Source organism: Pangasianodon hypophthalmus, chromosome 4, assembly GCF_027358585.1.
Source record: "Pangasianodon hypophthalmus isolate fPanHyp1 chromosome 4, fPanHyp1.pri, whole genome shotgun sequence".
In the NCBI taxonomy this organism is placed as follows: domain Eukaryota; kingdom Metazoa; phylum Chordata; class Actinopteri; order Siluriformes; family Pangasiidae; genus Pangasianodon; species Pangasianodon hypophthalmus.
This window is the reverse complement of record NC_069713.1, coordinates 19,657,963-19,681,322: the sequence shown is the minus strand read 5'-3', so window position 1 is coordinate 19,681,322 and position 23,360 is coordinate 19,657,963. Positions and strand designations below refer to the sequence as shown.

Here is a 23,360-nt window from a genome sequence, read left to right as displayed (position 1 = left end):
CACATTGTGAACATGCACTAATTTTCAGTCAATTACTTGTTATGCGAGGTATTTAATGTCCGTTAAAGCATCTTAGCCTGACAAGAAAATGGAATCCACCAAGAATAATGTAAGAGTAAATTGCAGTCTGTAGTTATCCTTCAAGAAGGTGAAATGTCTATAAAGATCAAACTCTGTACTGAGATCTGTCAGAACTTTTCAGCTATCTACCAGGACCTTCTAAATCCTTTCATGAAGTCAGAATTTGCCTCAACTTCTTCAGGTCTATGGTGCAGCCATCCAGTTCTACGAGCTCTACCCAGCAGATAAACTGACTGAGAAGCAGAAGATCCAGCTTGGACTCCTTACAACTGTGGACAAGAAGCCCATTCCCGATCGCACAGTCAACACCAACAAGTGCATCTGTCTGCTGTCTCGTTGGCCCTTCTACCAAGCTTTCAAGGACTTCCTCTTCTTCCTCTACAAGCTCTCGGTCAATAGCGTCAACCCTCTACCTATAGAGAAGTAAGAGAATAGCAGTCTTTCAGGATTTCTGTTTAGAATTAGTCAGATAGCCTTTTGTTATCTGTGAACTTTCTCTGAACTAACAAGAGCCACCAGTTTTGCACTGTGACAAGTACTGACCTGTTTGCCCTTTTTTTTTTAATTTCCTTTTTCAGACACATCTCCCATTTCATGCACAATGTGCCGTTTCCCTCCCCACAGAGACCCAGGATACTGGTCCAGGTATGGCAACTAATTCCATGTTATTCCTAACATACTGGGTAATCAGGTGATTACTTTAGTCAGCTTCTTGTTTTGACAACATTAAGATTTTTTTTTTCCATCCCTTAGCTCTCAGCACATGACAGCTTAATGCTGTCCCAGCCCGTATGTACACCATTACCACTAAGGTAAGTTGGCAGTTGCATCATAGATGGTTTTTTTTATTATTATTTTTAGTTTGCAACCGTGAAGTAATTGTGGTCGTGATGATGCTGCTGTTTGTATTTCTAGAAAACCGGGACCCTTTTTCCAAAAGACTTGCATAGCCAAATGTGAAATTTCTGCCCATTCCAACCTTTAAACTTTCCATCCATGTAAACCCAAGCTTAATGCAAAACACATTCATACTTCTGTCAGCATAAGAGAATTTTTATGAGCTTTGCAGCACACACACACATACATGCATATACAACTGCATGCAAAAAAAAGGTTGCCAGGGAAAGGCCAATATGTGTTGAGAACTGTTTAGGCTAGTTTTGAAAATCATAAGCAATACTGTGAAGTACGACATTTCGGATGTTTTTCCTTTGTGGTAGGGTTAGCCAAAGTTTAGGGAAGGAATTGCTGACTCCAGGTCTCCACTGGGTGCAGCTGTTCCACTCTCCTTTCTGGAATATGTATTCAGTGTGTGCTCTGTCTCAGGAATGAAACAGAGGACAAGTTGCCACGTCAAAGCTGTTTGTACTTGTATGTGTAGCATTACACAAGGTTGTGTTATGGCAGTTTAAAGAGGTGATTGCAATGAACTCCCGAAAGTTCTCTCCCTCAAGTTCCCATCTTCATCTTAATTCCTTTCACTCCTCTCCCACAGTGGTGCAGACTATAGCACTCTGCTAACTAACCTGGGCCCAGAAAACTGTGCCACGCTGCTGCATTTCGTCCTGCTGGAGAGCAAGATACTACTGCACTCCCTCAGACCGGCTGTATTGACTGGTGTAGCTGAGGCTGTGGTGGCGGTGAGTTGTGTCTATGTGGGTTACACCTTGTATGCAGTGCCTTTTGACCTGAAGACATTTAAAAAAACTTGTTAATGTCTCTATGGTGCAAGTAGTTAACCACCATGTATCATATATACCATGAAATACAACTAAATAACATTAAATATTAATCAAATATGAGAATTTAGTGTAGATGTGTTTGGAATACAGTATTTAGTTTTAAATTAAAATAATGGCATTTCAGTAAAATAAATGAGCCAGTACCACCAGCCACTTTATTAAGAACACCTACAGATTCAAGCAATTATAAAATCAGCCAATCATGTGGCATCAGTACGCATAAAATCATGTGGACACAGGGCAAGAGCTTCAGGTAATGTTCACGTCATCATCTGAATGGGGACAAAATGTGATCTTGGTGACTTTTACTGTGGCATGGGTGTTGGTGTCAGACGGGGTAGATTGAGTATTTAAGAAACTGCTGAGCTTCTGGGATTTTCATTCACAACACTCCCTCGAGTGAGCAGCAGTTCTGCGGGTGGAAACACCTTGTTGATGAGAGAGGTCAAAGAAGAAAGACCAGACTGGTCCAAATTGACAGGAAGGCCACAATGATTCAAATAACCACTCTTTACAACCATGGTGATCATAAAAGTATTTCAGAACACACAACACATCAGACTTTGAGGTGGATGGCGTACAACAGCAGAAGACCACGTTGGGTTCCACTTCTGTCAGCCAAGAGCATAAAGCTGAGTGTGCACAGGCTCAACAAAACTGGACAGTTGAAGACTGGAAAAACATCGTCTGGTCTGATGAATCTCGATTTCTGCTGGGACATGCGGATGGTAGGGTCAGAATTTGGTGTCAGCAGCATGAATCCGTAGAGTCAGCCTACCTTGTGTCAACAGATCAGGCTGCTGGTGGTGTAATGATGTGGGCAATATCACAGAGCACAAGTCTTCTCAAACTGGTTCCAGGAACATGACTGTGAGTTCAGTGTACTGCAGTGGCCTCCTCAGTCACCAGATTTGAATCTGGTAGAGCACCTATGGGATGTGTTAGAACAAGAGATTTGCTGCATGACTGTGCAGCTGAAAAATCTGCAGCAGTTATACAATGCAATCATGTCACCATGGAGTTAATATGAAATGGTTTTCTTCAAGTACATTAAAGGCACAGTGTACCAGTGACGTATGTGTGAGATTGAGAGAGGGTGTGTGCTATAAATCTCCATACTGTCTGCCGAGAAAGATGATGTTTGAGATTTTCATTCGTCTATCTTTTCCTTCCAGATGATCTTTCCTTTCCAGTGGCAGTGTCCCTACATCCCTCTGTGTCCTCTCTCTCTGGCTGGGGTTCTGAATGCGCCCTGTCCTTTCATTGTCGGTGTGGATTCCAGATACTTTGACCTCTATGATCCCCCACCAGATGTGGTTTGTGTGGACCTGGATACCAACACTATCTACCTGTGAGCTCTGCTTAAACTTTAAAAACCCTTTTAAAAACTTTATATTTATGATCAGCATTTCTGTGTCATCAGTCTACTAATATTTTAATCTTGCAATAGGTCTGATGAGAAGAGGAACTCTAGCTGGAAGAATCTCCCAAAGAAGCCTTGCAAGAGCCTGATTAACTCGCTGGTCAACCTGCACCACCAGCTTACAATTGGTAAGAAGGTTCTGTAACTCGTCACCTTGAAGGACCTTAATCTTACCACTTATCTCACTAAATATGGTATCTGGGTTATGACAGGATCAGACACTAAGGTCTGTGTATAGCTGGCTGGTAGAAATAAGTCCTGATAGCTGACTACATTTTGCCGCTTACCCCAGGGCCGGAGTACATAAACTGTAAGGTCGAAGTACATAAAACTATTTGCTTACAAAGGTCCGGATAAGCAACTAACGTAACAGAATGGCGTTAACAATTACTTTTTAATGCTTAACCACTAATGGTTATATTACTTATAACCATAATCTAGTTAGAAGTGGTTATGGTTTGCTTTCAAGGTGGTGCTACCACTTTTGACTAGTGCCATAGAATTTGACATGGGGAAAATAAACATTGGTTTCTCTCTCCAATTATGTTTAAACATTCAGTTTTCGTTGTTAACTTTTCCTTAAACAAGCCATGTCATCACTTACTAATCAGACCAGAGAGGGGAAATAAAATGAAAATCTATGCAAACTCCCTTGTCTTTCTCTAGTTCTGTAGCTAATGGCTCTAGCCTTGGAGGTGGTCTCTGGTCCAATGAGCTGCCTTCAGCTAAATAATTTACGTATAACAATGCATCTGTTTGGTTAGGCTGCAACAGAGGAACTGCTACAGAAGTGGTGCTGTTTCGTGTTCAGTAAACTACAGTTGCAGATCTACAGCCTGTTTTTTTTCCCATTTCCCTTTATCATTTTGTAAAACCTTTAGTTATACAGTATCTGTTTGATGAAGGCTTTCTAACTAATTCTTACTTGTATGAATGTCCAGTGAGGCGGACTGTCCCAGAAGGCTCGGTGGTAGAGATGACCCCGATGGAGGCTGACTTCACATGGCATAAAAAGACGATCGCTCTCGAGATGGAGATTCAAGAGGCCTTCCTGCGCTTCATGGCCTCAATATTAAAGGGCTATCGATCCTACCTCAAACCCATCACCGAGGCACCCTCTGAGAAGGCCACTGCTGCTGACTCTCTCTACGATCTGCAGGGTAACAGAAAGTTCAGATTCACTACATGCGATTTGGTTAATGTTTTATGTTATTGTTTTTGTAACTTGAGGTATGAATGTTGCTCTTTCTTCAAAAGGCAGGAGAGACAACATTTTGGAAAGAATGTTTTAGTTAATAGACTTATAGGTGGTAACATGGAGTACAGTACAGTACAATAGAGGTGGCTGTGGGGATTTCCTCATTCAGCCACAAGAGCATTAGTGAGATGAGGCACTGATGTTGGGCGAGGAGGCCTGGGGTGCAGTCAGTGTTCCAGTTTACCTAAAGGTGTTCAGTGGGATTGAGGTCAGGGCTCTGTGCGTACCACTTGAGTTCTTCCACTCCAACCTCTGCAAACCATGTTTTCATGGACCTTGCTTTGTGCACAGGGGTACTGTCATGCTGGAAGATTTCCCTAGTTAAGGGAAATCTTTAAAGCTGCAGCATACAGAGACATCCTATACAGTTTTGTGCTTTCTGCTTTGTGGCAGCAGTTTGGGGAAGGCTGTCATGTGTGTGTGTGATGGTCAGGTGTCCACATACTTTGGCCATATAGTGTAGGAAGTGAAAGCAAGATATTAAATAATATGATGCCTCATTATTCAATAATCATTCAATTGTGTATCAAGCCAGACATCATTTTTGTAAGACACTGTTCATTGTAAAGTAGGTTGGAAGGTTGAATTAAAACCGAATGATGGAAAATGCATATAATATTGTTATATACATTTTAAGCTTATTTTAACATTAATAACATTATATGCGTATAATGAGTAATCAAAAAGAGTGGAGTATTGTTAAAGCATATTAAACATTCAAAAACGTTTAAATTATAAAAAAAAAGAATACAGCATTTCTTTATTTGTTTTGTTTGTTTGTTTATAAACTGTTTAATGAACAATATTCACATGCACCTATAAATTCAATCTCTCCTGTCATCAGTTGTGTGTTTTGGTTTTGCTTCATTTGGGTTACTGCTTGGCCCTAATTTTGCTGGCTGTGATGATTTTTTTCTTTTTTTTTTTTTTTATGGTTTAGATATGGTTGTCTGTCTCACTTCTCCATGTTGTTGGTTTTACTGGAACAAAAATGCCTCATTTGCACACATGGGACCGGTTGCACTAGGCCTAGTTTTAGCAATACTGGCTGAGTTACAAATCATACCTCACTACAGATTTCTGTTGCACTACTAAATGTAGTTAATATTTCAAAGCCTTGGCTGGATAAAATACAATGACTGAGTGATTTTGATTTATAACACACATATACTCTGTACTTTTTCCAGTATTGATATCTTGTGCAACACTACGGCTAAAGGCACAATGTGTTGTTGATTCTTTTGCTCTTCTGTTTCAGGGTTTTTGAAGAGTCGCGAACGTGCTTACCAGAAGTTCTATTCCCAGCTCACCAAGACTCAGTTATTTATTCGCTTCATTGAGGAATGCACCTTTGTCAGCGATAAAGACACTGGCCTGGCCTTTTTTGACTACTGCATTGAAAAGGTATCTCTCTCTCTCTCTCTCACACACACACACACTTCTCTGCCTTGGCACTTCAAACTATTTGTTGCCTCTGGCAACAGGCAGAGCTTGTCATCTTCACACTGAATCTGCACATTGCCCCCTCTCTGATATTTTTTAATGCTTTTATGTGACTAGAATCACAGCAAAGTAAATGGGGTTCTTTGCGTAGTATGATATGTAAAGCACCTTCATCAGTACTGTTATCATGGGTAACAGAGTTTAATGATTGAGTTTGTTCCTCTCTCATTTCTCTCATAGCTTTTCCCATCTGATAAAGGAACAGACAAAGGCACAAAGGTGAGCCTCATTTTCCCTGAAAAATTCCTCTGCAACACTTTTCACTACTCTACCATCCTTATCCTGACATAACGCAATTGGCTGTTGTGCTGCTTATGAGGACAGAAAAAAAGTGTTAGGCTAAGCCTGGAGGCATAAAGTTTGATATCTGCAGATGGTGTGGGAAGGAGGAAGTGCCCCTTGCTCCTGAACTGAGTGCAGTTTTGGTGTCGAGCCTGTTAGACTCTTGGTAATGTAACAGGCTCCAGATCAGCTTTTCAGGAAGATTAAGGCCAGATGGCTGTTGCTGCTCATATGCAGTACCATCGGTTTAATGGAGTAAATAATTAACTCTGCCATCTGCTGTTGGAAATGTTGGCACATTGTTAATCTAAACACGTTGAGCTGTAAAAGACATGGAAAGTCCCTGTGTGTTTTGGAGGAATTAGTGATCATTAAATCACCAGTCACTATGTAAATATTGTTCAGAGAAGAAAATAATAAAGGCCGAGTTTTTCTTTTGACCAAATATATTTACATGTGCATCTTTAACTTCTCAGGTTGTTTAGGATTTTCACAGCACAAAATAAAATCATTTCGTGATTTGTGGATGACTTGTTTGCCCATTGATATCAGGTCTTAGCGTTATCCTTAACTTTTTCAAGAAAGGAGCGAGTGTGGAAAAAGACGTTTATTTTAATTATTGCATAGTACTGATTAACAATATCATTTGTGCAGCCTTAGTTCTTAGAGGAAATGGGTTGATGTTCCTGGAGCAGCTTCGGTTTAACTGGTTCCTCTTTCTGGCAGGTTGAAGGAGAGCTGTCAGAAGACACCAGGCTGGTAGAGCTGGATGAGTCTCAGAAGAGCGAGCACACTGTCTTTATCTTGCCTCCAGAGCCCCCTGCCGATGATGGCCCGGATCCTCCTCCGAAATACAGGTGTGTGTCAAACACACACACACACACACACTTTTTAGTTAAATTACAAGTAAATTTTTAAGGAACCTCTCAACATCAAAAATGCCATCCATTTGAAAACGGTCTTTCTCTTGAAGTGCACGTGCTATATTTGTACTATACCAATAATTGAACTGTTTTTTTCTGTCCTGACATTTGCTAGTTTTCTGTTACTTTGCAGTATAGTGGTTTATTTAGCCACTGATCTTATGCCGCACTTCTTACTTTAGGTGAATAGCATATGAAGGCTCTTAGATCCATTAGCACAAGGCTAGCATCATCTGTTTTTATGCTTGTCAATACCTAGGGTCCTACAAGTAGTTTCATTCCAGCCTTGAGCCAGATTGGCAATGATTGCAGCTACTGATGGCTTGTTACTCAGCTGTCTGCTCTGCAGTGCCTCTGTTTTTGATCTCACACTTTTCCTCCAGACATGCTTGGTTAACTGCTGTCCCAGAGTTTTTTTCCACTGCCGAGGGAGACATACCGTCCCTAACTACTCATGCCAAGTTTGGTTACACTTGTGGCCCAAGTACCATGTGTGCTGAGCTGGGAAATATGGGTGGGACAAAATGCAATTGTCACAAAGCAGCAGTTTTCAGTAGTAGTGTAGTGATGGTTTTTACTAAAGTATCTTCACCCTTGATTTTTCACACCTTATTTCTGGCAGGTCAAAGAGACAATATCACACTGGCACACTTTCTTCATCTGTATTGTTTGATGCCTTTACAACATACATGTTGTGTCTCTTGCTCAGTAGTTCACATTGAAGAAAACAGAATTATTTTAACATAAAATAATCAGTATGCCTGTTTTTCATACTTACTACCCCCACAACCTCCAGAGAACTTTCACAGCTGTCATTATGTAATAGGAAACCAACATAGGTACTCGACTTCAGTCCATATAGTTCTGGATTATGATTTGTAGCCGTACTGTGTCATCTGAAGAAAGCACCTCTTTCTCCGCTCCAGTGAGCTGGAAACTGTCTTTTATTGTTTACTTATTACCCTAGATCAATCATAAACAGTAAACACTGTCCCCTGGGTGTAGGTACAGGTAACATGTATTGTGCTGATGTCATTTTTCCATTTGTCCAATCCCATACACTCACCGAACACTTTATTAGGAACACTATACTAATACTGGGTAGGTCCTTTGCTCTCAACACAGCCTCAGTTCTTAATGGCATGGATTCCACAAGATTCTGATCCATGTTTACATGATTGCATCACGCAATTCCTGCAGATTTTTCAGGTGCACTTTCATGCTGCGACTCTCCCATTCTACCACATCCTAAAGGTGATCCATTGGATTCAGATCTGTTGACTGAGAAGGCCACTGAAGAACACTGAACTCATTGTCATGTTCAAGGATCCATTTTGTGATGACCTTTCCTTTGTGACATGGTGCATTATTATGCTGGAAGTAGCCATTAGAAGATCGATAAATTGTGGCCATGAAGGGATGCACATGGTCAGCAACAATACTCAGAGGTTGATTGGTTGACCTCAGATAGAGTGAAATGATTGATTGGAATTAATAGTCCCAAAGCGTGCCAAGAAACATTCCCCATTACACCACCTCTACCAGCCTGGACTTTTGACAAAAAGCAGGTTGGGTCCTTGCATCTACGCTGTTGGCACTACGTTTTTCCAGTCTTCAGGTGTCCAGTTTTGGTGAGCCTGTGCCCACTGCAGCCTCAGCTTTCTGTTCTTGGCTGACAGAAATGGGACCTGACGTTGTCTTCTGCTGTTGTAGCCCATCCGGCTCAAGGTTCGACATGTTGTGCATTCTGAGATGCTTTTCTGCTTATCACAATGGTATAGAGTGGTTATTTGAGTTACTGTAGCCATTCGAACCAGTCTGGCCATTCTCTGTTGAACTCTCTCATCAACAAGGTGTTTCCATCCACAGAACTGCCACTGACTGGATGTTTTTTCTTTATTGCATCATTCTGAGTAAACTCTAGAGACTGTTGTGCGTGAAAATCCCAGGAGATCAGCAGTTACAGAAATATCCAAACCAGCTCGTCTGGCAACATCATCAATTACCGAGATCACATTTTCCCCCATTTGGATGGTTGATGTGAACATTACCTGAAGCTGCTGGCCCGTATCCGCAGGATGTAATGCATTGCACTGTTGCCACATGATTGGCTGATTAGATAATTGCGTAAATGAGTAGGTGTACAGGTGTTCCTAATAAAGTGCTCAGTGAGTGTCTGTAATATTCTTCACTTTTTTAATATTTGATTTTCTCTGTGTTTACTGGAAATTCGTCCAACAGCTACAAGAGCTTCCCTCGCTTGCGGCTGGAGTTATTTGATCGTCCATTAGTGCCGAAGCCAGCACTCAGCACCAGAGCCGCAGGTGCCAGTGTGTCCAGCAGTCCTGCACTCCTGGCTAAAAGAACCAAGCAGGTATGACCTCATTATACACACCATACTATGCTGCACAGTATTCCATTACACCATGTAAAGTACTAGGAAATTGCTGTGTCATTCTAGATCGACTTGTTTTAGAATCAGTGACTTTCTGGCTACTAATGAGCTAGAATCATTTTGCAACAGTGGCTGCTTACCTAGTAATCATACACTGGACCTGTAACTAGAGTAAATATTTTTAGTACACAAAGACGCAATGACTTGAGGAGTATTCGTATTGGTGAATCATAGTTAGGTTTACAGATTGTCAGCATGCTCTTTTTGAGGGATTAGTAGTCAGTTATGTTGAATTTATAGTAAGAGAGTTTGGTTTACTGTAATCAATATGGATAACTTTCAAACGTGCCCATAATGTCAAGAAATTGCATCTATATACCATCCCAGGCCAGAGGCCCAAGTGAGTCATGTGTAGTTCTTGGCTACTTTCCCAGGTCATGCTCACCTGACTTGTATCCGCAATAGAACAACGCACTACCCAACACCCAGAACCTAAAACTAAGGAAATGCAACAGCACTACAACTGCTGATCTAAAGCTGTTTTTGACATTGTTGTACAGTTGAGCCTAGCTACAAATTCAGACAAATCATTATGAAACCGAGGAAATTAATTTTGATTTGTGTGTCTGATGGCTGACTTGTTGTCTCTATAAAAAGATCACAATGCTGCTGTCCTCAGAACAACAGTTACGGACCAAACGTGTGTACATGCAGTGAAAAATTATGACAAACATAATGTTGAAATACAAGTTGCATGAATTTCAGTCTGATTCTTGTGTCTGAGGTTGCAATGCCACATAACAGAATGTTTTTCAGATTATAAACTTTTAGCTTTGGTGTGAATGTAGCGATTGGGACAGCTAAATATCACAGCAGTCAGCTGTTTCTGCTATTTAAGAAACAGATATTGGAACACACATTGGTCATATTTTCAAATGACATGGCATACTTGGGAGGGAAGACTTTTTTTTGTTTTTGTTTGTTTTGTTTTTTTTAAGCTGGATTTTGATTTTGATTTTGATAGCTTGTGAAAAGTGGGAGTTCCAAAACAAACATGAACACTGGAGCATTACTCCCACAGCACCACTGGCACTTGAGGAGGCAGAGGCAGACAAAATTCTAGTAATGCAGGAGGTAGGCTGGAATAGGACAAAATTTGAGCCTGTACATCCAGCTGGTAATGATTCAAATGCTCAAATGCTGAAGCCAACATTTGTGCTTGCCTTCATGAGCATCTCTAGCAACTCAGGGGCGAGGGGGGTGAAACATGATAGGTTCTTATATATCTTTTTCATCCCACCTATAATTCTGCCATGACACACCCATTAATCGTGCACAATCTGACCAAAGACATAGGCTAACAAGGTTGCCGTAGATGCAGTAACAGAGTTCCTATGCCCTGAAAAAGGCCTTTAAACCTCTAAGACTGTTGGTGGAGATGTGCATTTGAAGAGAGTGCTGATACCCTTTAAAATTGCAGACTGAAACACTGTCATGGCAGGAAGTACAGACCTCCATTTACAGAAAGCACATCTGTGCTTTTCTTTGTAGGGTTTTTTTTCCCTCAAATTCCGCAGTGTTATTCATGTTTTTAACACCGTTGATACTCACTCACGCACATGCATCAAACTCAGAGCTGAATGGAAAGGAGAGGAGTGAACGGCAACCATTGTGTGTCTTTTCTTGCTTCATCTTCCCTTCTGCTGAAAGCCAACATTTTAAGCCTCTGTAGATTAATAAGGAGAAAGACAATAAAAAACAGGTAGGCACAGTCGTAGTCATATTTTTAGCTCTCGGTTGTTTGTGCTCTCGTATTCATTGACTGTCTCAGTTTGAACACAAAGACGCACAAGCAGCTGGGTGGAGCAGCAGGATATTGGTGTATTGAAGGAGAACGGATGCTACATCAGCAAGTGTCCCAGTGTGGAGAGGATCTCTGATACAAGTCAAATGTTATTTTTTGGCCATTGTTGAACACAGTAGTGAGACTGCACTCCTTTTACTGAAGACTTTCATAAACACTGAACGTATGTGCACTATTGGACAGGGACTTCACATTACGTAGAGGACTCGGTGTATGTATGAGCTAGCCATTAATAAACCAGTGTGAACTGGTAAAAGATCTTTTTTCTCATTGAGCCCTTTTTGGCAGATAGTTTATTGTTCTGCCTTAAGAGTGACTTATATTGAAATTTACTTGTCATATGTTTAAGCTTGTGGTTTGAAAAGAATTCATATTTGTTACACTTATACTAGAATATTATGCATATTATAACCTATTACTGCATAGTATTGCATCTATTGTTCTGTTTGTGTCTTTCGTATCATAGGAAGTCAAGCTGGCCTACAAGATGGCAAAGCGCTTCTATTCGAACCCTCAGTTGTGGGCTAAGTGTCTGTTCAGCCACTGCTATAGCCTGTGGTTTATCTGCCTGCCTGCAGGCATGCGTTTGGCTCAGTCCAAACCCCGTGCCATGCAGCAAGCGCTCGATGTCCTGCTCAAGATGAGGAGCTCTGAGGTACAGGTGCTGGATGAGGTTAGTTTGTGTTTTGTGGGCCTAAAGATTTTGTGTGAAATGTGCTGAAATGTGTTTATTTTTTTATTTATTTATTTATTTATTTAGTTTAAATATAAAGTTGTTGAGTGTAATTTAGAGAAAACATGTCCGGTTTTATGTCTGTGTCTAAGACACTGTTCTACTTGTATGCTTATATATGGTTTTACAGTTATATAAAATGTGTTGAAGTTTAAAGGAAGGGTTATGGTGTGTCTTTGGCAGGTGTGTTACCGTGTGGTGATGCAGCTGTGCGGGCTGTGGGGAATGCCCGTCATGGCCGTACTTGTCCTAATGGAGATGAAGAAGGCCGGCGTTGAGGCCAATGCCATCACTTACGGATACTACAACAAGGTAGTGAAGTGCATTCATCTCTCCAGGACCACAGGAAACGCACTCACACACTGCTATTTATAGGCGCTACAACTTGGTCACACAAAGCGGTTGGTGAGTGCATGTGGCAAAAGACAAAAAGAATTTTAGAATTTTATCTAGAAATATTAACATTTTGATTTATTGATTGTTGATTTCAAAAATCAGCGTTTCATTGCACATTGGGGCTCCACCAAATTCCTGGCCCTATAACTGCAACATGATTAGAATTTCTTGGTGACAGATTAATTCTTCTGTTTTAAATAGAGTCTTGAAAGCACACCATTTATTGTCTGCTGTAACCGTGCTGTATCTCACTATAAACTGATGAGACACTGCCTGTATTTCAAAGCTTTTCAAAGCTTTCACATTCGAACTTTGTATCAGCTTCCATCAGCCACCAAATTTGTCAGGCCAACATTTTTGGTTCATTTCTGTTTAGCATGAATCACACAGCGCAATAAACTCTCCCAACTTTTTTTTTTTTTTTCCTTTCCTGCCAAGGGGAAAATGTCAAATCCGGGATGTGTCACCATGGAAAAAAGTTGTTATGGTTATGCTGACCTGTGTGTGTGTGTATGCAGGCTGTTCTGGAGAGCCCTTGGCCTAGTCGAAACCGCAGCGGCCGCTTCATGTGGACTAAACTGAGGAATGTGGTGCGAGGGGTGGCCCAGTTTAAACAGGCTGTGCGGGGAGAAGCTCAGTCAAAAAGAGCTCCTCCTATTACAGCAGGTAAGGAGGAGATCACATGACTAGTATCGGGTTTTTTTTTTTTTTTTTTTTTTTTTTTTTTTTTAATGTAAGCTGACTAGCACTTTCCTGGAGTACTGAGAATGATCAGGTTAACTCAGCTGGTTTTATTCAACAAAACTGCCAGTACAGTATTAGCCAAACTTGTAGATATGGACATACAATGTGTGTCCTTTAAATAGTCTTGTTCAGTGATTATGTTGTGCGTTACTGAGGACTGTTCTTGGTCTGCAGTAGTGTCTCTGGACGCAATAGCAGATGGTGATGGGGACAGACTCAGCCACTGCAGTGCCGACAGCTCCAGTGAACCTAACGGAGAAGAACACACACTGTTCTCACACGGTCTGATTGTGGCAGACAAAAATGGGAGTCAGTGTAGTACAGGTAATGCACTGTAGTACAGTATGTGATGCACCTGATCCACTTTCTGTAGTCACTTTGTTATTCAGTATTTTTATTAGGTACAAGCATCTCATGAACCTCATTTGCAACATACTTAAACACATTTGGCTTGCACGTAGATTTTGTGGTTCCACTAACACAGAGTTGCTAGTGGAAAACTGCATGCGTGTCTAAGACAGTGTCTTAAAGACTCTGTGTCTTAAAACTCTTAAAGACTCTGAAAGAAATGCTCTTGAGTATATTTATTAACATCATAATCCTCATTATTAAAGAAATAGTCACTACTCTTCCAAATTATTCCTTCTGTATTGTATCAGTTCATTATGGGGTTTCATGTGATGTGTGAGGATGCAAATTTGAGTGAAATTAGCATGCTCATCTTTGTGAGAAAATTGCTGTTCTTTACCTAAGTTTAGCTTATTACATTATGTGGACTAACTGCAAACCTATATGGGTCTTCAATTTTCTACCAGGACACCAGGGCTGCTGTGAAAGACTGGTACTTCACATCTATAAGATTTGATTTATTATATATTTATTGATTTATTTTTCCTTCTTCTTGTATATTTTAGGGGGCCAGTCTGACCAAGGTTATGGCTCTAAGGATGAGCTCCATCAGGACTCTGTCGATGCTTGTAAAACTACAGCCTTTCCTCTCTCTGATGGTGACCAAGCCAACAAGAGCAAAACAGTGAAGAGTCAACAGAATGGTAATGCACTTACAGCTGATCACTTGTAAATCTCTCTAATGGATTATTCGTCATTTGAAATCATTGTTATTTATGGCTTGTTTTCTGCTTCTAGCTTTGCTTAGTCTGTATGAGCAGTTCTGGAAGATGAGTTTGTTTTCTGTGGTGTGTAATGTGATTGTTGTGTGGCTCTGTATAGTTGAGGATATTGCTGGCTCTGTGGATAGTGCAGTGGCTGTGTCTGAGCCCCCCAGTCCTGCTGAATCGATACCCCCACCAGCCAGCATCGTCAGACAGTCCAGCGGGAGCTTTGAAAAAACCATAGGGAGAAAAGATTCAGGTAAGCCTAATATTATAATTAATTAGTATCATCACATCCATAGATAATGTACCTTTTTCATAAATCTATATTTTATCTTATCTGTGCAGAAGTTTCATCATGATCTGCTCAAAAAAAAATGTAAAATAAAGCAGCTTTCTAAACATAACTGACATGTCTCGTTAACTGTTTTAGGTGGAAAGCTCTTCACTGCTCACAGTAAGACTGAGGACATTGTCCTGCCAGAGGATGAAGGCACTACAAACCTAGACTCGACACAAAGCAGCCAACAGCAGAGGGCCAAAGGTTTTGCAGAGCGCAGCTGCAGTTTCAGCGCGGAGAGTCGAGCTGGCATGTTGCGAAAGAAGAGCAGTCTGGAGTTGAGTGTGGACCACATGGGTGCAGACGCAAAAATCCTCGCTGCTGCGTTTTCCGGTGGCAAGACTCCTCCTCCTGCTTCAACCTCAGTTTCTGTCTTTAGTGACCTAGGGATGGTACCTGTTGCAAGCTCTAGCCTTGAGGAGGAGGTTAATGAGAAGATGGAGTTGATCAGTTTTGAAGTGAAGATGGATGAAGACAAGGGAAAAATAGAAAAGCCAGCTGAGGAAGTAATGCCTAAGGGGAGCACTGAAGGAGTGGGGAGAATTGTGAGCAGCTCATCATCCTCCTCTAAGGCGGTGGAGAGAGAGGATGTAGAAATAGGGGCAGATCCTCTTTCCTTGCTGGCCTCAGAAAGCGAAGAAGCAGCCTCCATTCAGAGCCAAGAATCTGCACGCCTTGTCCCACCCGTGGTCTCACGAAAACTTGCTGATGAGATCGAGATGTACATGAACCTGAAGAGCCCATTAGGAGCCAAGGCCTCCAGCATGGAACTGCACCAGGAGGCCCAGAGTAAAGGTGATCCTGTGGACTGTCCTGCCAGTAAGCAGTCTTTGGGACGGAGGTCTAGCCTCCCTGCAGGCCCAGTAAAGACCCCTGATTTACTGGAAACCCCTAAACGCAGCCCTGCTGTCACACGCTCCAAGACCTTTGCAATTAAGTCCCTGAAGACCCCTAGCAATGAGGGCCAAAGGTCATCGTCTCTGACTGCACTAGTGAGGTCTTCGCAGAGCGGATCATTAGGCTCGGTCATCAACTCCATCTCGGGCATCAAGATGGACGCCTTGCTTTCAGGACCTAAAGTGGACATGCTGAAGTCAGGCATGAAGCAAGCAGCAAACGTAGCCAGTAAAGTGTGGGGGGCCGTGGCTTCTGCCTACTCCTATTCAGACGATGAGGTGAGCTGGAGGTTATTTTACTGGGGGAGAAATAAAAGAGAGACAAATTATTATGCAGAAGGGGCCGTATAATATAACCAATCGTTTCCAGTCTTGGTCTATGGAGAAGCTGTTTCAGTGAGAGTATATTGATTTTACACTGAGTGCCTTTCAGTGATGGAAAGGAGCTCACTCTGGGAAATATAATAATCATAACGAACTTACTTATGGTTATGGCATTTCTAAGCATGATTCATCTTATAATTCTAAACCTTTGCTGCTTGCAGGAGGAGCAGAGCCAGCCTAGGGACAGCTTCCCTGCTCGACTGGAGGAGCAGCTGATGTGTGGCGATGGAACAGACAGTGCTATGCCCAGAGGACTCATGCCCAGCCTGGCCTCCAATGGCCTCACACACAGCACCACCAGTCTGGGCAGCAGCAGTGAGAGCAGTGATACTGGCCGGGCACAGCACACTGCATGTGAGTGAAACACACAAACAAGCGGTATCAGATGACTGTATGCTACAAAGAGCCTTTTTACACTGTGCAAAGTACCAGATTTTTCACCAGAAATCTTTTTTAGATGGCCACCGCTCCAGTATCTACCAACACAAATCATGCTGCTCAGCTCAGGAAATTAAACATGCATGACAGTGCTTTTCCTTTGCCTTGCAGTCCATTCTGTACTTAAGTATAAATCATAAATACTGATTTCCGGAAGTGAAAAGATATCTCTTTGACAAAACATATGTTCACGCCAGTACAAATAGGCCATGATCTAAGAATACCACAAGGCTAAAACTCTGTTACATATGAGTGCAAGAGTTACTACGACAAAGAAAACAGTACAAGTTGTGTGTATTTTTTTTTTTTTTTTAATAAGCTGTGCAGATATATGGTTCATGTTTGTAACCGCTCTTATTTATGTTGTACAGCCATGACTCTTGGTAGGTCCATGAAGGGAGTGGACTCAGAGAGGTCTGAGCAGGGCTCCTCTCATCATGCCAGCACTTCCAGCATCTATCAGAACTGTGCTTTAGAGGTGAGAGCAGCGCCCTCTGCTGAGCATACTGCATTCCTAAACTCCTTTAGTCTGTCTATTTTTTTTTCAGTGTGTCATTTCTCCTCTTATAAAGAGGTTACTAGTGATTTAGCTCCAATTGTTAGATTGTGTTGTTGCTACACTATAAAGTACATGATCATCTGAAGTACCTTGTACCCTGAAAAGTGTCTTATGTACTACTTACATAGAGAATGCCATTTTCCATTTTGTTACATTGTTCCAAGGTAACGTTTTGTCATACAGCAGTGATGTGTTTTCTTCCGTAGGTGCTAATGTCGAGCTGTTCTCAGTGTCGCTCCTGTGAGGTGCTGGTGTACGATGAGGAGATCATGGCAGGTTGGACAGCGGAAGACTCCAACTTGAACACAACGTGTCCTTTCTGCCACAGTTCCTTCCTGCCTCTGCTGCATGTGGAGTTCCACGACCTGCGCCCTCCGTCTGGGTGAGATGGATGAAAAATCAGATGACACATAGCAAACAAAAAAAAAAATCCTTTTTTTAATTTTGTCTTTTCAATTATTGATTCTAATAAATTCTTCAGAATGTCATCAGAGACATAAACTGACCATATTAGTTTTAATTACACTTTAACAAGTGCATTTCTCATGTTACATCATTTCATTCATATTCAGTGTGACTTCAGAAATAAAACGTTATGCACAGTTTTAACATTCACATTGTTCTTTTACATGTGTGAACACAGATTCTATGTGACCAGCACCTCAGGAGACAGTATCCACAGTGGCAGCACACAGCCTACAGCCTCCAGCTCAGAGGTAAAGGTGGGCAGCCCCAGTGACGCCGCTGACCTCATCAACTTCTCAGAATCCCCTGAAAGCAAGGAGGAGACTGAAGGGACACTGACCTACGGGACTGGCACACAGAAAGCGTATGTTATTTCCATATTTATGTAATATATGTATAAAATTGGGTAATATTTTATGATATTAAAGCCTCAGAATAATCTTTTCTTTAGGATACACAAACACACACACAATGTAAAATGCATCCCCAAAGTACTCACAGTTTTAAGTATATATTAAACAAAACTTCTCAAACATTTAGCATTCCAGTACACATTATATAAACATTTGTAAATGATGTGTTTGTGTGTTTCTTGTGTTTGATTTGACTCTACAAGTGGCTGCCACGTGCATTCTCCTCTCTCCTGTCGCGTGCGCACACGTGACGCCGCCCCTGCGATCATGTAGTGTAGTGTATCCTGCCTGAAAATGAGACATGCCATTTTGTTATTGTTTTAGCCCACACCACCACAGCTATTTAACAGGCTGTAATTTTAGACAAGCTAGTTTCGTAAACTGTCTCTTTGCCACGTATCAAACTGATTACATCAGGCCTGCAGAAGTTAAAGCATCATTTGCTCTAAAGAGACTGTGATTGGTGATTGTCTGGATGCCAGTAACACTGACGTAATGTTACTACTGCACACACAAAGTGTGTCCATGAGCCTACCATAATCTTTTTACACTGTTTTTAAAACACACTGTATTTCCACAGACTAGTGCCAGAGCCAGTGATTTCGGACCCTCTGGGCCTGCTGGAGAGGCAGGCAGAGAAGCGCAGCACATCTCTGACTCGCAGTAACAGTGTGGGCGGGCCTCTACAGAGCCTGGACTCCATCCAGCGGCCCAATCACGGAGTGTCCACCACCAGCCTGCCCAATAGCCTGCAGGAAGTGGTGGTAAGTGCTGCTGGCAGTTCTGTTGTTTTGTCCATAGCAACTAAAGTGTTTAGATCCAGAAGGGACAAAAATAAACTCTGAAAACATTTGAGGACATTTGAGTTTTCTTCTTATATCATAGGATACATTGGGTCAGAAGCGTCCCAACCCAAATCCAGTCTCAGTGCCTTATCTGAGCCCTCTGGTGTTGAGGAAAGAGCTGGAGTCCTTACTAGAAAATGAGGGAGATGAGGTACATGCTCACGAACAAACATTTTATCAAAACTTTATTGGGCTTAATTTACTCAGGATTCTATGTTGGTGCAAAGTGTCACTCTGTTTGTCATGTTTTCTTCAGGTTATCTACACTCAAAAGTTCCTCACCCAGCACCCTATCATCTTCTGGAACCTGGTGTGGTATTTCCGCCGGCTGGACCTGCCCAGCATTCTGCCTGGACTCATACTGACCTCTGAACACTGCAACAATGGAGTACAGGTCACTTAACTTTCTTCTTATTGCCTCTTTTGTAACTGATTATTTATACCTCTGCCACTAGGTGGTGGAAGCATTATCTTTTTGGTTTGTTTGTGTTAATAAGCCAAGGCATCTGGACGTGTTTTATAATCTTGTGTTTGCCACTCATCCAATGGATGACATTATTAGTACTTGAAAATAAATTAATAATCTAATTCTCAGAACTCCTTCAGTGTTGCTGTGCAGTGTAGTGTCTATAGTAAATCTGATGATGCTGATGTGAGACCTGATGTGCTCCTTGTGTGTGTCCTGCTGATACAGCTGCCTCAGACATCCCTGCCTCAAGACAGTAAGCAAGTATATGTGCAGTTGCTGTGGGACAACGTGAACCTCCACCAGGAGCCCACTGAGCCTCTCTACCAGCTCTGGAGGACCTTCTGTGAGTACTACAGGACAATATGACTATTATTGAGCACCACAGATGAGCTTTAATCTACTATATCTGTATCACCATAAAATAGAATATCACTTTAGATTGCAGCAGATTGGAGTAGATGAGAAAAATTGAAAGCTTTTGAATGATCTTTACCTTTCATCTCCCCTGCAGTGAGGAAGAAGGGCTCTTTGGCTCCCACTGACCACCAGGAGATACGGACCCTCCTCAACAGCATTGTTAGGAACATCCAGACCAATGATGTCTACGGCCCCATAAACCTGCTCCTCAGGGAGATCAAGCGACACCCGGAGGTCAAACGGCAGAGGTCAGAGTTCAGTTTAGTCACCTCATCCAGTCAAGCATGTGAATGTTTGATAAGATAACACATGAAAGAATATTAAGATTTTTATCCCAAATTAATTTGAAGCAACTCGTACAGATTTTTAACTTGCTCTGTATGGGATATTTCATACTTTTAAATTGTTTTACTATTTACAGTATCTTCTCTTTAATTGTGTTTATTTGTATTTAGTCTTTTGTGTGCTTGTTTTGGTTATGTATTTTTATTCGTTTATTTATTTACACTTTACTCCTGCCATGAATATAGACCTTGATGCTGACACACAAAAATTAAACAACTCTTGATTTTCTCCTTATCTGTAGGAGTATATACAGACAGATTTTGTTCCTTTCACTCGTGGCCTTGGGAAGGGAGAACATTGATGTTGGTGAGTAAATATTGGTATGAAATATTTTCTATGGAGCCTGATAGTTTTGGAACATTTTGCCTCCATTTCTGCTCAAAGAAACATCTTTTGCTTATCTCACTATCTTTATATTTTGTGTCTGTAGAGGCTTATGACCGGGAGTATCAGCTAGCCTTTGAAAAGCTGAGCCCAGAGCAACTGAAAGTGCTCTCTCCTATTGACCGGCCACCCTCTAACAGCGTGCAGTGGTGCCTCAAGTTCTTTGGAGCTCCATTCATCTGACCTGGCTATAATGGGAAATCTCATTTTCCACCAGGTGTCAAGAGCTCAGACATGTGGGGCGTATAGAAGTGCACCCAGTCATCATATTGAGGAACTTACTGACCGGCTCTTGTACTGTCAGTCCTCTTGCTTGCGCTGTTACCCAAACATGGTACTTTATCATCCTCCAGCGCCAGGATCAAAGCTTGCTTATTACAGTGTTTGGCAACACCAGTATGTTGTATATGGATATTTATTGGTGTAAATCTTCAACTGTCTTGATACTAGCACCTGTTTATTTCCTTGGACCAGTGGGAGTAAAGAGGATGGAAAAGTGCTCAGTCCCATATCACTGCCTTGCATCCCAGTAGTGTCCATCCAAACCTACCTGTGGAAGGAGTCCAGTGGAAGTGAAGATATGTTTTCTTGAGACCAATGGCAATGGTCTTAGATAATGTGCACTTTCAAATTTGATTTTTTTTTTTCTATTTCCATTGTTTGTATATATTTTTTCTAAGATGGGATATTCGAACTTGACTGCCTTTTACAAAGGGATCTTGACCTATTTCTATGGAGTCAGTCTTAAATGCCAAGCCTATATTATCGATGTGGGTCTTGAGTGTTGCAGTGGAAGGATTAAAGTGTGTGTATGTGCATGTGCGTACATAGCTGTGTGTGTGTGCAGTTGTATAAATTGGCTCATCATTCGTTAGGAAGACTGTGGCAGCAGACAATCAGATTTTGTCATGAACAAGGTAGCATTGTATTGAGATCAGGTTCAGTAATAGATAGTAAAGAACTTTTACTGGAAGTTTTTATGCACCTTTGGACCTTACATGTAAATTTAAAGATACTTATGTTGTAGAGGAAAGTAATGAATGCGTTGGGAGTATAACTACTGAAAAGAAAGAATTATCCTTTATTTTATTCAGACATTCTTGTCTTGAATAAAGTCATGATATTTTGGAGGAAAAAAAATCAGAATCCCTTTACATGTACATGTGCTTGAACAGTCCAGTTGAACTATAGTATGAATGTACAAAATCTCTCAAATATCAATATTTTTATCTGTTTTTAATTAACATTTTATGCTATTGTTCAATACAAATGCATTTTCATTTTCAGTAGAGTCTCAAGTCTTAAACTCCACGTTGCTTATATCACTCAGTCAAAGTGACCTCAGTAGGCAACAATAATTAGTCCTCTAAAGAAAGATGATCAGCAAATCTCAGTAGTTCTAGTGCCTTTTTATTTAGAGAAGGTAGGTTTTACTACTAATAAATTAACATAGAGTGCAATCAGTCTGCCTTAATTTATTTATCCTTATCTTTTCATATCCTTTTATTGTGTAATTATTTGAAAGCTCATGTGAAGACAAACATTGTTCCATGTTTTTTATCCTTGTAATATAATACAGGATTGTTTGAGGCAAGTTTGAAAATATTACATAGAGCCATGCAGTGATGCATATGTATAAAGCGGAATTGTTAGTAATCCAATAACCACTGTTCCTAGCAACAAAAATCTGAGTATAACAAATGTAAATTAGTAATATTTTTCCCATGAGAAATTGATATTTTGGTAGTGGGGTTTTGTAGTATTCAAATGAAAGCTTGAGAAACAATCATTTTAAGGCTCATTGTTGCAAGAATGTAAGAATGAAAAGGCAGTATGTGTGGACCGCTTTGATTTGAATGTATTGAATGTATTCTTGAAAGCATATGGGACAGTGAGGACATGGTTTCTGTTATATTGTTTACACATTTGTAACATTGTAAGCAAACTGATCATAGATTAATCCCAGTGTTGATGTGAAATATGAATGTAACACATTTTACTCACTGTAGTCAGAGCTGACCTGAGATCCAACACTGTGTAATCCTGCATCCTGAATATGGCCATAAGTGTAGGTGAGACTGATCCAGGATCAGCACATATCAAACCAACTACATGAGGATTCAAGTCAGCTTATCATGTTATGATTACGTGATCTACCCGTCCTAAATCCACAATATAACATTCCAACAGCAAAGATTTCCCCATTTGGGGTTCATTGTAATATATCACAGTGTATACTATTTGCTAATGATGGAAGAACCAACCAACCAACCTATTTATGGACAGACTTGTACTTTACGTAGCTGATTTACATTGCTTCATTTACTGCAGTTAATATTTTAGCTCCTCGCTGTTCCTACTTGTTCAGTCTATCTGATTATGTACACAAATTGCAAAACTGATACTCTTCTGTCAAACATATCCTGGTGGAGTTATATTAAAGAAAATGCATAAGGATCATGTCTGCATCAAAAAGTGTATGGGTGAATATGGCATACAAAGACTACCATATGATCCTGAAAGGAAAAAAAAAAAAAAAGATCCAGGATCTCCTACATGATGCACAGGTAGTATGTCTGGTCCGTAGGTCTGTTCTGTCCATACGTTGACTTATCTACCGTCTAGTGTCCTGTGAAATGGGTATGAGTTTGTACAGCATTATGTTGTTCTCCAATAAACATGCTTTGTCGTAAGTTAAGGTTTTGTTTTTTTGTGTGTTTTTTTTTTAAAACAAGCTGTGTCTTTAATAATTCGTCACTTATTTGAGGATAGACTAGATATTTTGACAGTTCATGCATTCATGCCATGATTTGCTCATGTAACAAATTCCCATGCTTGATAGGTAGTAATAATATTTTGTTAATAAATGTTTGAGTTGTGTTGTTTTGACATAACTATGACATCTAACATATTACAAACAAATTCTGATGGCAATTATTTTGAAAATGA

The 23,360-nt window shown here is 40.9% G+C and overlaps 1 protein-coding gene across 5 annotated transcripts in view; it reads left to right on the top strand.

Moving 5' to 3' along the window:
• Positions 1 to 23,109, top strand: part of dennd4c (DENN/MADD domain containing 4C) — a 49,803-nt gene extending 26,694 nt beyond the window's left edge. For 4 of the 5 annotated variants that reach the window (XM_034303420.2, XM_034303421.2, XM_034303422.2 and 1 more), the window contains exons 6-34: positions 263 to 504; positions 660 to 726; positions 835 to 893; positions 1,577 to 1,721; positions 2,999 to 3,174; positions 3,274 to 3,374; positions 4,188 to 4,406; positions 5,763 to 5,908; positions 6,188 to 6,226; positions 7,016 to 7,146; positions 9,454 to 9,586; positions 11,938 to 12,144; positions 12,388 to 12,516; positions 13,119 to 13,266; positions 13,519 to 13,668; positions 14,259 to 14,396; positions 14,575 to 14,715; positions 14,890 to 15,971; positions 16,238 to 16,430; positions 16,886 to 16,992; positions 17,280 to 17,455; positions 17,717 to 17,902; positions 18,532 to 18,715; positions 18,837 to 18,947; positions 19,053 to 19,190; positions 19,491 to 19,608; positions 19,777 to 19,930; positions 20,269 to 20,333; positions 20,458 to 23,109. In XM_034303420.2, the coding sequence (XP_034159311.2) occupies positions 263 to 504; positions 660 to 726; positions 835 to 893; positions 1,577 to 1,721; positions 2,999 to 3,174; positions 3,274 to 3,374; positions 4,188 to 4,406; positions 5,763 to 5,908; positions 6,188 to 6,226; positions 7,016 to 7,146; positions 9,454 to 9,586; positions 11,938 to 12,144; positions 12,388 to 12,516; positions 13,119 to 13,266; positions 13,519 to 13,668; positions 14,259 to 14,396; positions 14,575 to 14,715; positions 14,890 to 15,971; positions 16,238 to 16,430; positions 16,886 to 16,992; positions 17,280 to 17,455; positions 17,717 to 17,902; positions 18,532 to 18,715; positions 18,837 to 18,947; positions 19,053 to 19,190; positions 19,491 to 19,608; positions 19,777 to 19,930; positions 20,269 to 20,333; positions 20,458 to 20,594 (5,022 nt within the window). In that variant the 3' untranslated portion in view covers positions 20,595 to 23,109. The remainder of the gene's footprint in view (positions 1 to 262; positions 505 to 659; positions 727 to 834; positions 894 to 1,576; positions 1,722 to 2,998; positions 3,175 to 3,273; positions 3,375 to 4,187; positions 4,407 to 5,762; positions 5,909 to 6,187; positions 6,227 to 7,015; positions 7,147 to 9,453; positions 9,587 to 11,937; positions 12,145 to 12,387; positions 12,517 to 13,118; positions 13,267 to 13,518; positions 13,669 to 14,258; positions 14,397 to 14,574; positions 14,716 to 14,889; positions 15,972 to 16,237; positions 16,431 to 16,885; positions 16,993 to 17,279; positions 17,456 to 17,716; positions 17,903 to 18,531; positions 18,716 to 18,836; positions 18,948 to 19,052; positions 19,191 to 19,490; positions 19,609 to 19,776; positions 19,931 to 20,268; positions 20,334 to 20,457) is intronic. The other variant, XM_034303423.2, reaches the window with a different exon arrangement.
• Positions 23,110 to 23,360: the final 251 nt, after the last annotated feature.